The 15,536-nt window shown below is 38.1% G+C and overlaps 1 protein-coding gene across 4 annotated transcripts in view; it reads left to right on the forward strand.

Moving 5' to 3' along the window:
* Positions 1-4,888: 4,888 nt before the first annotated feature.
* Positions 4,889-15,536, forward strand: part of LOC107665436 (ligand of Numb protein X 2-like) — a 19,271-nt gene continuing 8,623 nt past the window's right edge. Inside the window, exons 1-4 of one of the 4 annotated variants that reach the window (XM_016456311.1) lie at positions 4,889-5,112; positions 9,249-9,802; positions 11,422-11,612; positions 12,726-12,922. In XM_016456311.1, coding sequence (XP_016311797.1) covers positions 9,408-9,802; positions 11,422-11,612; positions 12,726-12,922 — 783 coding nt within the window. In that variant the 5' untranslated portion in view covers positions 4,889-5,112; positions 9,249-9,407. Of the gene's footprint in view, positions 5,113-5,718; positions 5,742-6,699; positions 6,717-7,872; positions 8,401-9,248; positions 9,803-11,421; positions 11,613-12,725; positions 12,923-15,536 lie in introns of those variants that run through there. The other 3 variants (XM_016456313.1, XM_016456314.1, XM_016456312.1) reach the window with 3 other exon arrangements.

A 15,536-nucleotide genomic window follows, 5' to 3' on the forward strand; every position in this document is an offset into this window, starting at 1 on the left:
GCTGAAAATTTATCAGTAATAAAATACATTTTAAAATATATTCAAATTGAAAACAGTTATTTTACATTGTAATAATATTTTACTATTTCTGTATTTTTGGTCAAATAAATGAAGCCTTTATAAGCCTTTGTAACATTAAAAAATCGTACTCAACTTGTTAATAGTGTACCTATTAACTACACCCATCTAACACCTTCATATTAAACATAATATAATGTCTTTAATAAATGGTTAACGTTATTGGCTTTTCTTGGCTACATCTGAATACTTTGAGTCAAAGGCTACTTTAGTCATAATTAAAACAACAGTACATAATATAGGCTTGTAAAACCATTGTAAGAAACCATTTTTCCAAAAACACACAGCAGTATGTGCCAGGGATTAACACAGACAATGTAGCAATTTTAAAAAGTAAGACCCAAAAAAACAAGTTAAACAGTAGTTTGATTGAATGGCTGTTCACAGAGGAGTGTGAAATGCCAGCTCTATGGTGAGGTGTGACTAGGGTGAAGGGGGCAGCTCTGGCCTTTGTGTAACTCACAGGCTGAATGTGCGGCGACTATTGTTCAGGCACGACCGCCTGGTCTCTCAGTCTCTCTCCTCCACAGCTTTGTCCTGAGCTGCATGACCACTTCCTTAACCCAGGTCAGGGCAAGGTCGTGACTTTGGTAACTTAGCCCTAGACCGTCTGCGCTGTCTGGACATCCATAAATGCATAAATGTTCAGTCAGGCTGACTTTGAAATACACTTGAGGACCTACCAGGGAATAAAAGTAGGAAAAAAGGAAAAAAAGAAACAATCATAAATTTATGAGTTCTATTCAGCTGAAATTCTAATGGTAGAAAAATTATACAAGATTGGATGAAAATCAGCTAAGGAGAAAGATCACAAGAAAAGTCATCAGATTTATAGCATAATAAATAATAAATTACATGAATCACTTCACAGAGTGACTGAGAGTTTACATAACATGCTCAGATTTACTGTGTTGAATTAACCCCCCTTAACCCTAATGGGATCTTCTATGTAACTGTGAAGACACAGGTCAGTCTGGTCTCTTTCTCTTGTTCCAAGGCCTTATTGGACTGTGAAGAATGAAACCCCTTCTCTGTTGATAAGAAGAGGAAAGGCTAAAGTGCTTAAAGGCATGGTATACACCGTTTTAGTACTTTGATGGAGGCCGAGTGAAGAAGGAGGGGAGGTATATCGGCTGATAAAGATCACCATGGGTCTTTGATCTTTAAGAAACTGATAAGATGTTACCAAGTGGCATGCTGGGTGGACAAGCAGGCCCACATGACAGGTACAAACAAGTACACACAGCCCCAGAGGTGATGTCTGCAAGGAGAGCCAGATAGCTACAGGAGGAATGGCAGATGGGCAATTAGCCATTTCGCTTTGGAGTGAAGTGGAGTGAAAAGTTAACACAGTACACTTGCCTCACTGAGCAAAGTACTTTAGATTTATATTAGATATGTTATGGATGAGTAGAGAGCATTATTTATACCTTAAAACATTGGAGATCATGTTTCCATTTACCTAATGGAAATAATCTAACTTCCCTTTTAGCAAAATCAACTTTGCCAGAACTTAAGGGCAAAGTAAGAACATGCTTCACCAAAACAGCACACTGAATCAAATACATCATATATTTTAAATACATTTGCCCAATTTGATGGCTGAAGATTGTTAAAGTGACACTTGAATGTCAAACTAAAGCATAGCGGGGGTGGGCTGCGTCTGTGTGCTCCCTAGCACTGATTTAGGGCCTGCATGTGGATGCCAGACAGAGCCTGAAGTCTGGGGGTGCATGCTGCAGCCTGTAACAGATGCCTGGCTGTCTGGCCAGGGGAGGAGGGGGGGTCTGTGTTGAATAAGATTTGGGGAACTGCCTGTGGAGTTAATGTGCTTTGATTGGTCCTCCTAGCAACAGAGCTGTAATATTCACTGCACCTGCACCAGGTCAGTAAGTGTGCATGTTAAGAGAAGGATGCAGGATGTTATAGTGGATATCTGTGAGTACACATGTATATAATTATGTATATTGTCATATAGTGACAGGAAAGAGAGTTCATATATGTAAATTACATCAGTGATGAATAATCAAGCAAATACTTTTCTCTTTTGATGACAATGCACTCTTGCATTCCACACACTTAAAGACTACAAGCAAAACATGCTTTGTATTAATAAAAAAAAAGGTTAAAAATAAAATAAAATTAGTTATGGACTGGCCATCAGTTGAGGACAAGCGATTTGTAAAATAAAATAAAATGAAATGAAATGGACTGGTCATCCATTCAGGAAAATGAATGAATGCATGAATAATTAAATGAAATGAAATAGAATAGAATAGAATAAAATAAAAATCTGTGATGGACTGACCATTCATCCAGGACAAGTGGATTGGAAGATGAATGGATGGATGAATCAGATCAAATCTTTGGTGGACTAACCACCATGACAAGAGATTTAGAAAATGTTTAGATAAAATAAAATATTTATATTAAGATTTCAGTCTTAAGTATTAAGTCTAATTCCTGTTCATGGCCCAGCGACAATTAAAAGAATTAAGACGTAAGAGCCTTCATTATCAGTTCCCTCCTACAGACATCAAAAGACACATACAGAGAGAGTGCAGCTGCCCTGGTGGTGTGACTTTCTTCTCTCACACTGCCGTTTGTGTTGAGGATGTTTACCGATCCCAGGAAAGACAAACAGGTTCATTCTTATTTGTGGGAGTTGTGCTCAAACAGAGGAGCCAATAGGACTGATTCAGCAAAAGGGTCAGTCTGTTACTCATTGTTGCCATTGTTGTTTTTCGTTTCCTTTCACGTTAGCTGTGTCTTCATACACACAGACGTTCCCGTCAACAGCCAGGGTCACAGTTGGAATGTTTTAGAAGAATACAGTGTATTTCTGTTGTATTCACATTTGATGTATTGTTTTGTACCAATCAGATTCAACTATGGTTATAAATGCCAATCAGTTTATAGATAAAATAAAGACTGTACATTGAAGGATTTTTAAAAATATTATTGCTTCTGCAAGTTACATAACTTACCACCTCCACGATTACAAGCTTTCACTGTCAGTCATCCATCGTGAGTGTAATCATGGGGACAGCTGCACAAATGTGACACTCGCACAGCTGATCTCTGCATAAGAAAACAATTTTATTTAGCTCGCTTTTGATATAAATCAATTTAACTTACGTGATGTTTGTGCATCACTCTGTGTATTGTTGGGTCACAAAGGGTTGCTGAACAACTTTACAAGCTCACACAACAACATTTAGTTACAATGACAAATATAAAAAACATTTATATGATTCACTACAAAACCAGCTTTTGTTTGTCATAATGCCTGTAGATTTGACCTTGATTCTTTTCTAAAGATTTTGTAATTTATGATGGACACTACTTAGTACAGTATTTTGAGCAATGGACAACATTTTGAAACAAAGAAATGTCTTGAACAGTGATTGGTTTGATAAGCAAGAGTCATTGTCTGTGCTGGACATACAGGGGTATAAATCAAATAGGGAACCAGCCTCAGCGCAGAGGTTTTATGAGGGGAGACTTCCCTTGCATCCTGCAGGGGTTAGAAGCCAACACTGTTCAAGTGTCAAAGTGCTTTTAACTAGCAGGATCACAAACAAAGAGTTATTACTTTATTGGACATCATTTAGAAATACTTTTTTGCACTCACTCTGATTTCTAGTAGGAGAGAAGAATTAACACGTAAGACTTATTCTCTTAAAATTATAATTATTAAGAAAAGTTTCATTTGAATATACTCCTGCAGGGTTGCTGCTTGATGAAAACCGCTCAGAGAATATAGCAATGGTCCATGCAATTCATTTGTTAATTATGCACCCATAAAACAATTATACACATGAACTGTTTGAACGAGGACACTTAACAGTTGGACAAGTGCATTATACTAAAATGAATGATGCCCATACAACTGTTGTCAAACTTCAGCTATTCTCACAGCCGCTAATGAATTGCTGACATTAAACGTTAACACTATTGTCAAAATGTGAAGAACGCACAATATTCATAGCTATAGTCATTCAGAAGACAAATAAGATGGTCCTGCAGATTAATCAAAACTCTGAGAAAGCCACATAAATCAATCTATTGATATTTTGTGTACATGGGAGACTGGGGGTAGTTTTCACACACTCTTTTAAATTAGAATAATATTAGGAAATTTAATTTTAAACTCCATTAGAATTAAAATATCAGTATAATTTTTGTTATAACAAAAGTGAGCACAATAAAACTAAATAGGAAACATTCAAACAAGTGTCAACAATATAATGAAGAAGGTTTTTAACTCAACTGTGTTCGTCATAAATGTCAAGTCACACTTTTATTAGGTCTGTTTGTAAGTTGTTGTGTTTATATTTAGTAATTTTATCAAATGTAGGCCTATTATATATATATATATATATATATATTTCTGTATTGTATATTGTTTGGTAGACACTGTCCCAACACAGTATCTAAAGCAAATTGCTGGCCAAAACAACATTTTGAAAGTTTTGTATGTTACATTTTCCTTTTTTTTCGTGTTTCATAATTTTCTTGGTGTTTCATAAATATGTGAACGTTTAAATGTTGCTATAATGGCCTGTTTATTAGCATTGTGGCAGCTTAGACATACAGTGTGACAACATGCCCAGCCACTGGCTCAAACTGAAAAGTGCTTTACTGTGCATTGTATAAACTTTATAAAATTGTATAAACAACGTTTAAAAATTATCCCGACTTCACATTTCAGTATTTTTACATTTCCCAAATTCAGTATTTTTCCCGCGTTACACATATTTGCACCTGCCCACCACGCTCTGAGTCCAAAGGTAAATGTATTCTCTACCTGCGCAAACTTCCTGTGAAAGCGTCAGATCCGACTTGTTTGTCTGAAACTCATGCTTATTGCGTCGCCTACCATTTATTAATACCTGCCGTGTTGTCCAGGTATTAAAACACGGTAAAAGAAATTATGAGATACTCATATTTTGGAATTTAGACGACGTGAAGACGGCTGGTGTTTTATATTTCGATCGTGTCTTTGTTTTATTACTTCCGGAATCCGCACAGGTAAGACTAGTTTCGGTCTTGAGCGCGAAACATCCAACGCGTCTCATTTCATACACGACACACTACTCTCACAATATTTGCTTTAACTTCATCTGTAAGCTACTGTTGTTGCCTTATTATCATTGAATGTGAACGAATGAAGGTTAAAAGGACAGTAAAGCGAACATTACAGCGCTTCTTTCATAACAGGTCAGCTCGAACACATTGTAGGTGGGTTTAGCAGGTTGGGTACGTTGTTAAGATAAAGGTAACTAGGCTGAGTTACACAAAGAAACACATGCGTTATTTGTATTGCTTCTTTGCCCAACATGTAATTCAAGGGCACTAGGTTGTCCATGTTACCATCAGAATCTCCTGTCAGCTGATTGATGAATGATTTATGGCTTCTTCTTTCTCGTGTGTCACATCTACCTGCAACGTGTAGGTCAGAGTCAGACCATATAGACCGATTCAGAAGGTTAGAAAAGTCAAATGTTTTATATCAGATGATATGCTGTATTAAACATAGTGTATGTTTTAAAGCATGCTGTTAAAATTAGCTTATGACTCCTATAAAAAGGTATCAATTTACCCCCCTCCAGAAGGTGGAGTCTCCTTTCAGAATAAACAACTGCAACAGACTTCCAAAAGTAAGCAAATGTGATGCATGTTGTACTTTCTTTGTCCCATTCTTCTGGTTGTTTGCTTGTGGTGTGTATTTTTTAGATGGCTTGTTTATTCTTGTAGAAGAGAAAGTGTGTTGTTCACACTTGTTCTAACATTAAATGGATCATTCATCCAGAAAATGTAAATTCTGTCGTTATTTACTTCGTGTTATTTCAGTCTTGTACAGTATGACTTTCTTCTTCTGTGGAACACAAAACAAGATGTTGACAGCGCACGGATGCGGTGAAAGTGAATGATGACTGACGCTGTCATTCCCTATCATTATGTCATCTTATTCCTTTTGTGTTCCACATAAAAAGAAAGGTTTGGAATGACATGAGGGGGAGTAAATGATGAAACGGTTTTCATTTTTGGGTGAACTGCCTCTTTAAGGCCTAAAATGTTGATTAGAGGCAGTGCAAGTATTATTGGTTAGAGTAGACAATGTTTAATCAGCCTTCTTCAGTGAAGAAAAACTCCAGGTGACTATATACAGTGGTATATTTTCATACTTTCCAAACCAAGTCATTCTGTTGGGGCTGTGCCATTGCCGTGTATTTATTGTATAAGGGTGTGTCTGAGGGAATGATTCATGGCCCTTGCCAGAATTGGGTAGGTGAGAGCATTTCAGACTGGGTGTTCACGTTTTCTTTGATTTACCATTTGTTCTGTAGGTGGTGGACAGGACAGGAATAGTGCTAATTTATGACATCAGCACCCTGGTAATCCTAACGTCTGGAAACACTGTATGGACTTTGAAACCGTCCACATTCAGTGACTGTTTAGCACACAAACAGGTGACACATTGTGTACTCGGGGAGGTATGTGGACTTAGATTTGTTAGGTTTTGTAGTGGAATTCAACTTTGAGAGGTTCACAAACTCTAAGTCATTACGGGACAGGAGAGACTGACAAGCTGCTTGTCTCCAGTGTGTAAGATACTCCCATGAGGCTATGGGGTGAGTCCATTTATCCTAGCCAGGGTCACAGCTTCAGTGGTCAAGTGCGGAAGTAATTCTTGCAAAACACATCACTGAGCCACAAGGCTGAATGTTTTAGAATGTTTATCAAGGCTGCTCTTAATTTGTGGTGTTTACTAAGGCACTTTTACCGTTTAGTGTGTATATTTACTTTCATTGAAGGGTCCCAAACCATATCTTGTGATGAAAATATTGTTATATATATTCAGTTGGTACCATTCAGTATCATAGTTGCGAGTTGCGACCTAGCCCACCCTAGAATTGTGGTGATGAATTTTACACTGGCAAGCATCAATCAGTATTTTTCTACAGTATGTAGTATTAAACATGCATGGGCTGCAATATTAAAATTCTGGCAAGTTATTTTCATGTTATGGCTGATATTACAATTCTGTACTGTTTTGTCTCCAAAACCGTAATTAAACTTAAAATCAGGCATTTTAAAAACTTTTAAAAATGTATGCATCAGAGCATGATAATGTACAGTATGAAAATGGGATATTTTGATGTTTGCAAAAGATTACATTTAACAGTGAACTAAATTACTAAATTATTTTATTAAATTTTAAAGTGTTTTAAAAGCTTAACTTTTAGTGTTGTTAGATGATGGAAATGATAACAAATGTAAAAGTAGCACAATTAAATATAAATATTTACTAGTACATACATACTAGTTTATTTATTTAAATATATATATATATATATATATATATATATACCATGAGAGAGTCTGTGGAAAAGTTTACATAAAAACAACTGTAGAAAATGTAAATATAAATAACTAAAATAACATTAAACAAATTCTGGAAAAAAAATGATATAAATAATACATCTAAAAATAGAGTACTATAGGTAGGAAAAAAGTGTAATAGAACACTAAATATTTTCCAAATAATTTTTTAGACATTTATAATATTAATTTTCCCAGTATAAACTGGGTCTTTATACATGAAATATGTAGCTGCTTTTTAAATTTTAGGATGGGGGTCCCTCGATTACATTTGATAATATTGGGGGTCTGTTGCATCTAAAATTTTGAAAACCCCGGATATATAATATCAGTTAAATATTTTATTTAGCTTTAGAATGATAAATGAATTCTACTTGACTTGCCCCTTATTTAAATGCAGTGGTAATTTCTTTGGGTTGTGAATCACTGATTTTGCGCTAATTATTGCGCTGAATGCGCTCGCTGGGTTATGTCCATTCATTTATCTGTAGAATATGAAGGAGGTCATGAGGGAGAGAAATATTTTCTGCTTAACCTTGGAAAACACACACACACATAACTCACTGAGTTACAACTGGCCAGAGGAACTAGGTTGAGCTTAGTTCTTAGAATGCTCTGCCTGTACTAGTACCACATCAGCAGTCTACACTCCCCCTCGTCCCCTGACACACACACACGCATCCAACACGCTCTCAACCCCTCCTCCTGGGTCGACACAGCCAGACTCTGAACGTTTCTCTGTTGAGCTCCCCTTTAACTGCATGTCCTTGCATACACACACTCACACGCACAAACACACTCTGTCCCTAGTTGAGATGACGGGCTCTGGTTTCAGTCAGGCTGCAGGCGGCCAGCGCAGCTGTTGGGCTTGAGTTTCTTGTTTTCATGCAGTGGCTGGCTGCTGGGAGTCTGACTGCACTGCCAGCATCTGAGGTGGGTTGGAATTAATGATTGAGATTTACTACCTCACATTCATGGCGGATGGTGTGTTTGTTTTGCTCATCCATTGAAATGCCGGTTGTTAATTGTGTCATTGCATTGTGTTATTAATTGTTTGTATTGAATGGTAGTTTTGGTGTAGTGTTATCATTATGTATTTATGGTATTCTAAAAAAATAATTTTGTAGTATCATTATGAGGGTCACTGACGTGAGTGCCCACAATAAATAAAAGGAAAAATCTAATTAAAAAAACATGCACTAAATTTAAAGTCAAATATATTATTCAAGGTTAAAAGTGTTTTTGTTATTATTATTATTAATTAAAAATAAATATTGAATTATTAATTCATATAAACTTTTTTTGAGTGTTCAAGGAGTCACACCACATGACATCGTGAATGTAGTTTATTTAAGGTTACGATACACAAGGTTTCATTGTTGATGGATTTAGTAGAGATTATGTGGTTCACAGAGGGAAGTGGCCCTTTACTGATCGGGCATGAAGTCATTAACAACAAGCTTGTAATTTCTACACTATTCATTTTGAGTTCTTGCTCTTTTTTTCTGAGCTGCTTCTTTGTTCGCCCTAGTAGGTGAATATTGACTGCTGCCCTCCTGTCATTTCACAGAGCTTAACCGTTTTAATGACTTGAACAGTGATAGTTAGCCAAACTCAGATTGCTGTTGAGGAAGGAAACTCGTGGAAAGGATACAGCTGTAGCCCTCTTCCCATATTGTTGTGGTTAAGTGGATCCATGTCATTTCCTGTCCAGTCGGCATGAGCCCAAAAAAGAATGCTTGACGTTAGCTTCAGTTTTCCTTTGTTCTTTTTTCCAACAGAAACTTGGGTGTAGATGAAGCGGCTAGTAGTTTGTTCTCTTTCTGGATTGGAAATATTTGATTGCTTCTCATCTGCTGAAGCTGATGTAGAGTTTGCAAGGTGAGAAAGTGGCATAAGCTCTCCAGCCCTGCGGGCGTCCAGCTTAACTTCTTCAGGCCATGACAGAGCCCAAGGAGTCTCCACCGGTGGGTGGCATAACGTGGGCGCGGGTGTGTAAGGAATGTGGACAGTGTCATGATGGTCGGGACAGTCACCTGTTTGAATATCAGGATGAGGTGGATGACGAGCTGGTGTGCCACATCTGCCTGCAGCCTCTGTTGCAGCCCATGGACACGCCGTGTGGCCACACGTACTGCTTCCAATGCCTCAGCAACTTTCTGCACGACCAGGACTTCTGTCCCGTCGACCGCCAGAGGCTTCAGCTGCAGCAATGCCGTGCCTCCAGCCTTCTGGTGCGCAACCTGCTGGACAAACTGGCCGTGCTGTGCCCATTCCACAGCGAGTGCCAGCAGAGCATGCAACGCTGCGAGCTGCAGCCCCATCTTCACAACAGGTTAGTGCGTGCCACAAAGGAAATGTTTACATATCACTAGAGCAACATAGCATAAAGTCAAAGAGATATAGACATAGATAATGCAGATATCATGTAGAAATGAAATTAAATCAGTTATGAGAAGTCTGTTGATAAACATGCACATGTAGCCATTAAGAGATTAAGAGAGCAGCTGAAAATTTTGTGGAATTCCACTTATCCAGGTTTCATGTGAACAGAGAGATTTGAGAGAGCTGAGCAGAATTAAAGAATAGACGAGTGGACCGTATGACCAACTGCTGAAAGAACTGGGTGACTCTATTTTACATAATGGAGTTAATTAGGAATTACATGAGTGATTACTATAGAATGCGTGCAGATAGTTCAGCTTCGTCGTCACCTCTGCCAGAAACACATGGGAGTTGACGTTTAATTTTTGCCTGTAAAGTTACAGGATTAAGGCAGTATTAAGAGTTCAACCTCGCTCACAAGAATTCACTAAATGGTTGATTCCCTGAATTCAAAAAAATACTATAAAAATACTATTTTTACGAGCAGCGTGGCAAAATACTATAGAACCACTGATCTATAATAGAGATTCATTATATATAGATCAGTGTATAGAACTTATTATAATCAGTGATGTTGTCTACACTGGATGCGGATTTCAAATGATTTTCAACGGTCCAGACAGACTGATGTGGCACGGTGCGGCGCGACATGATAACTGTCGCGTCCAGTGTAGACACGGTGTAAAGGTTGCCTGTTACATTTCAGTAAATAAAATTTCACTTACCACATAAACAGAGTAAGGAGAGATGACTGAAGACGATGGCGAATGATTTGCAGATCCTGTGCACCACTGACAAACATCTAATCTTGTAAAATGTGTGGTAAGTAACTTTACTGCTGCTCCATAGTATAAACAGACTACGTGCGATCGCAAATCTTGAAAGTGAAAGTGAAACTAAAAAGCCATCATGCATTCAAAAGCCGTTTCAATGCCAGGTATAATAGCGGCTCCCTGATGCCTGAAATATATGTAGTATAATTACCCAATGATACAACTGCGAGGGAAAATATTGAAATATATATTTTCCTCCCATCTCGTATTTATTCCCTTTAGGGGTTCCGTATACACGTCATTTTCTTTCCGAACACGGTATTGGGATGCGGCGGATTGCGGGGGGGATTGGGGGGGCGGAATCACGATGCCGGCTCAACATCGTGATGTCTATCAGCCATTGGCAATGGACGATGGCATCGTCTATCGGCCCAACCCTAACCTGTACCATCTCCATCCCTGCAATGCATCTGCCATCTTCCATCTGCATAGCTCCTCTTGTTTCTGTACTGAGAATTCACACTCCCTGAGCATGTTCATCTTTAATAGATAAATGCTATGTAGATTTGCACTGAACCGATTAAGCATTGATTTGTTTTTCGCTGCTGTTTTCTGCTGACTCCTGAATATGGCAGATCCAGAGCAGTAGTCAGCATTGGTGCATGTTTAGGATATTTTTAGTTACTGCTGCTGCCATCTGGTAATGGATGTCTTGTAGGTTAATTAAGAGCAGACCACTGAGTAATGATGCAGAAGTTCTCTCTGACTCAGTGTGCTCCAATTCTCTCTTTCTCAGATGTCCTGCATTCAGACGACTCAGGGAAGAGGCGGAGAGAAAAAAGAGACCCTCCTGGAACGAGTTAAAGGGAAGCAAATCAGATGGAGATTTAGCTGACGCCAAGTCTACCCCGATCGCACGCACAGGTCAACTCCACGGACCCTCAGAACCTGGACTGGTCAATCCAGCCTTTGAAGAGGGTGAAGATGGTATAGCAGCACTTTCTGTTTTGCTTGTACCCTATCAATCAAATATTATTACAAAACCATATGAGCATTAGCTGATCCATGTCTAAGTATTTATGATATTCCAATTTTTCTTTCTTTCTTTCTTTCTTTCTTTCTTTCTTTCTTTCAGTATTGGATATTTAATTGTTCATGCATATTTCCCCTCCCCTAGATTAGCTTTGCTGTCATCTAACACTCACTTAAACTTAATCTTTAACAGTCTGTAGCGAACACACAATAACACAATAAATAAATATCAATTTTTTTGTTTTATTTAGCATTTTATAGCATTTAAAATCACAGATTTTTGCTTTTAGTGTTTTATTTTTAATTAATTTAGGTAAAATAATTTTAATGTTGGTTATTGATTATAGCATGAAAATTATTATCATTTTATTGGTAACAGCTAAAATTTCAATATCGCTGTCTCTTTACATATATAATATTTGTATAATATCTCTTTTTCTGTACTGTACACCACCTGGTAAGGATTAGATTTAGAAAAGAATAAAGCACATTCTTGGTGTTTTTTATTTATTTATTTATTTTTAATGAAGTAACATGTTTTCGATTTGTGGTAGCTCAGGAGTTAAGGTGAGAAGAGTGTAGCACAGACAGTGAAAAGCAGAGGAAATTGATTTGCAGCCTTGTTTACTTTTGGGTAAACCAAAACAGAGGGAATCTTTCATGTGGCCCCTTTATCCTGTGAGAAGATAACCAGGATGTGTCAGGATGTTATTAATATTGCATCAAAATAAATTATGGCATTAAAACCAACGATCGTCACTGTCTGAGAACATGTATACACATAGAGATTTACATCAACTTTTTTTCTGATTAAAGCTCTAAAACACCTGGGGGGAGTTTGGATCTGTCATCTGGATTAATGGAAATGCTGTTAGTCATAAAGTCACTTAGCAACTCTCTTAATATTTCACGGGAATATTACATCATACATTTGTCTGCTTCCTTAAGTAAATGACTCATTCCAAAGCTGCCACGAACAAACTGCTTGTGTTTCTGCCATATGTTGAACTAATTAGAAGTTTTTAAGCATTTGTAAATCAGGTTCCTGATGGACTTTTGGATTCCCAGACACCCCTCTGAGGTCCAGTCTTGTGGCAGAGGCGACTGTGGTGGAGCTGTTTCGAGAGGATCCAGATGAGGATCTGGGATTGCGTATAGTAGGAGGGAAGGAAACACCCTTGGGCAACATTGTCATCCAGGAGATTGTGCGTGATTCACTGGCTGCTCGGGATGGCAAGCTAGCTCCTGGAGATCATATTCTAGAGGTGAGGCATATCTCCGCTCACCATGCCATTATGTTTGTTTTGTATTATCAATTGCTATCGATTTGAACCCATTAGATGTTTTCCACCAGTTTTATCTTTCAGAATCTGTCTTTCTATCCAGTTCTCATGTTGTCAGTGTACACACCCCAGCATCATTGTGTTTACATGGCAGTCACATCCCTGAATAAAGGTCACAAGACCTTGCTTTCCTAAATGTTGGGAAATTTCCACTGGCTAGCACATTACTGGCCATGTAAAAGTGTTAACAGTTTTCAGCTGAGTTGACAAATTCTGTCATAGGTCATGTATCAAAATAGGTTTAGTTCAATACACGTCCTATAGAACTGACCCACTTTTCACAAGTTCTAATTGGTCATGTTTAGCTGATTTACAGATTGTTTGTTTTGTTACAGAATGGAAGATAGAGAAAGGGAGTCATTCACATGTTAAATTGAATGAAAATTCAAGATTTCATTAAGACTGATTTAGACATTAAAGGGGCATTCATTAGTTCTTTAGCTAACGTTAGCTTCACTGTTCTTTGTGTACTTTAAGTACAGAGATCAGTACTTATTATTAGAGATCAGATTATTACAAAAACCCTAGTGAGTTTTAGAGTGTGGTCTGCACAATTAATTCCTTTATCCCAGCAAAATCGAAGTAACTTGGTCTCAGTCATCAAATCTGTCCACCTTGTGTATGCTGTACTGATGTTTACGCTCGTTTTTTGCCTTTGTCAATCTAGTAAAGCACGAAAATAAGTGTTTCATTGTCTAATTTTCGCTCTCCAACATTTAGTGAAACACTGCGGTTCACGTCGTTTCAACACGGCGAAATACATCATTAAAACACTTTGTATAAAAAGCTATTATGCGTACCATCTTCATCCTAAACACCGTTCAGATGACTCTTCACAAAAACACAGTGTATTTGTTTATTTGTAAAACATTTTAACTTAGCATTAAACTACAGAATTCACCTTTAAAAAGCTCAGTTACACAGTAATGCTTCTCCATTACAATTCAGTTCAGTTAAGCAAATTTGCTTTCTTGTTCCCACAATCCTGCGCTCTCCTAGGATTTCTACTCCTAGCCGTCCTGGAATGCAATGCCTTAGTAAAGCGAACTAACACGACTGGCTTCACATTTAAATTCAACCTTGAGTTTTAATGTATGCCTCCAGCTTGTCTTCTCTGAGATCATAAATATGGAAATCTGAATGAGGTCAGCCGTTAGCCCTAGGATGATCTGTATCACAAGTGGAGCTTCTTTGGCTTTTTTTAGGGAGCTAAGGCCTGTAAAGAGATCTGTGGATGGCTTAGATATCCTATTTCTTGAAACGGGATCTCTCTTTTTCCTCTTCTGGTTCAACACACCATTGATTATCACAAAGGACTGTTCCAAGCCTCTGGCAGAAAGATTCTCTCTCTCTCTCTCTCTTTTTTTTGTTTTGTTCCAGAAGCATAAATAACAGCCATGGGCGGCGCTAAGGCGGGGCTAGCAGGTGCTTCAGCACCCCCAAGAAAGTTAAAAGCACCCCCATAGCGCCCCCACAGATTTTTTCCTGGAATCAATTATATACATGCTATAGCCTATTGTATTTAATAATTAAGATGATCATAAAAAATAGAAGAAAAAAACATTTGACTCCTTATGCATGCATAACTTGTGCAATGCTATAACGACGCAGCTGTCGCACTTTTCGTAATGTCATTATAGCATTTTATTTTAAAAATGGAGCGCTTCCTTGTGCTAAGTAGGCCTGCCCCCAACTAAAGATTTTTCTAGTCAACTAGTCGCACGTTATATTAAAGGGGTCATATGATGCGATTTAAATTTTTCCTTTCTCTTTGAAGTGTTACAAGCTCTTGGTGCATAAAGAAGATCTGTAAAGTTGCAAAGACTAAAGTCTCAAATCCAAAGAGATATTCTTTATAAAAGTTAAGAGTCAACCACGCCTACCTAAAACGGCTCGTTCTAACACGCCCCCACATGTCTACGTCACTATGTGGGAAGATTTGCATAACGCCGCCCAAATGTTCACGCAAAGAAAGAAGGCGTAACTTTTATTCTGTAAAAAGCTGTAGTATTGTTGCCGCCGCCATGTCGTGAAGGCGCTGTGTTTCGTTGTGAAAGCGAAACTACTTTGTTGCTGCTCTCAAGCCCGCCTGCCTCTGGTCACTCAAACTGGCCTCCGCTCACTCAAGCCCGCCGTGTGTGACGCTGTGTTTCGTTGTGAAAGCGAAACTACTTTGTTTGGTCTTCCAAAAGAGGACACGACTAGAAATCAGTGGTTAAGTTGTATTTACAACACTGTTCCAGAACAGTTCAACCCAAATATTCCGATGTGTCCAGCGCATTTTATGGAGGACTGTTTCCTGATCCTGGTAGAGTAGACTACAATGCCAGCTGTTCTGACTCACAGACTGTAAGTAAGTTTTTTATATTTAAAGAATTTGCCACTGACGATTCAAACACAAGTTTTGAGCAGTGTAGAGTAGCGTTTACGCGCAATGCGTAAAAAGACAGTATAAGTCATTATAATCCATAATTATGTCCCCACTGGATGCAACAAATGCCTAGTTTGTAATGGGTTTTATTGGTTTTGTCTCGTC

This window comes from Sinocyclocheilus anshuiensis, unplaced genomic scaffold, assembly GCF_001515605.1.
Source record: "Sinocyclocheilus anshuiensis isolate Anshui unplaced genomic scaffold, SAMN03320099.WGS_v1.1 scaffold771, whole genome shotgun sequence".
Taxonomy (NCBI): domain Eukaryota; kingdom Metazoa; phylum Chordata; class Actinopteri; order Cypriniformes; family Cyprinidae; genus Sinocyclocheilus; species Sinocyclocheilus anshuiensis.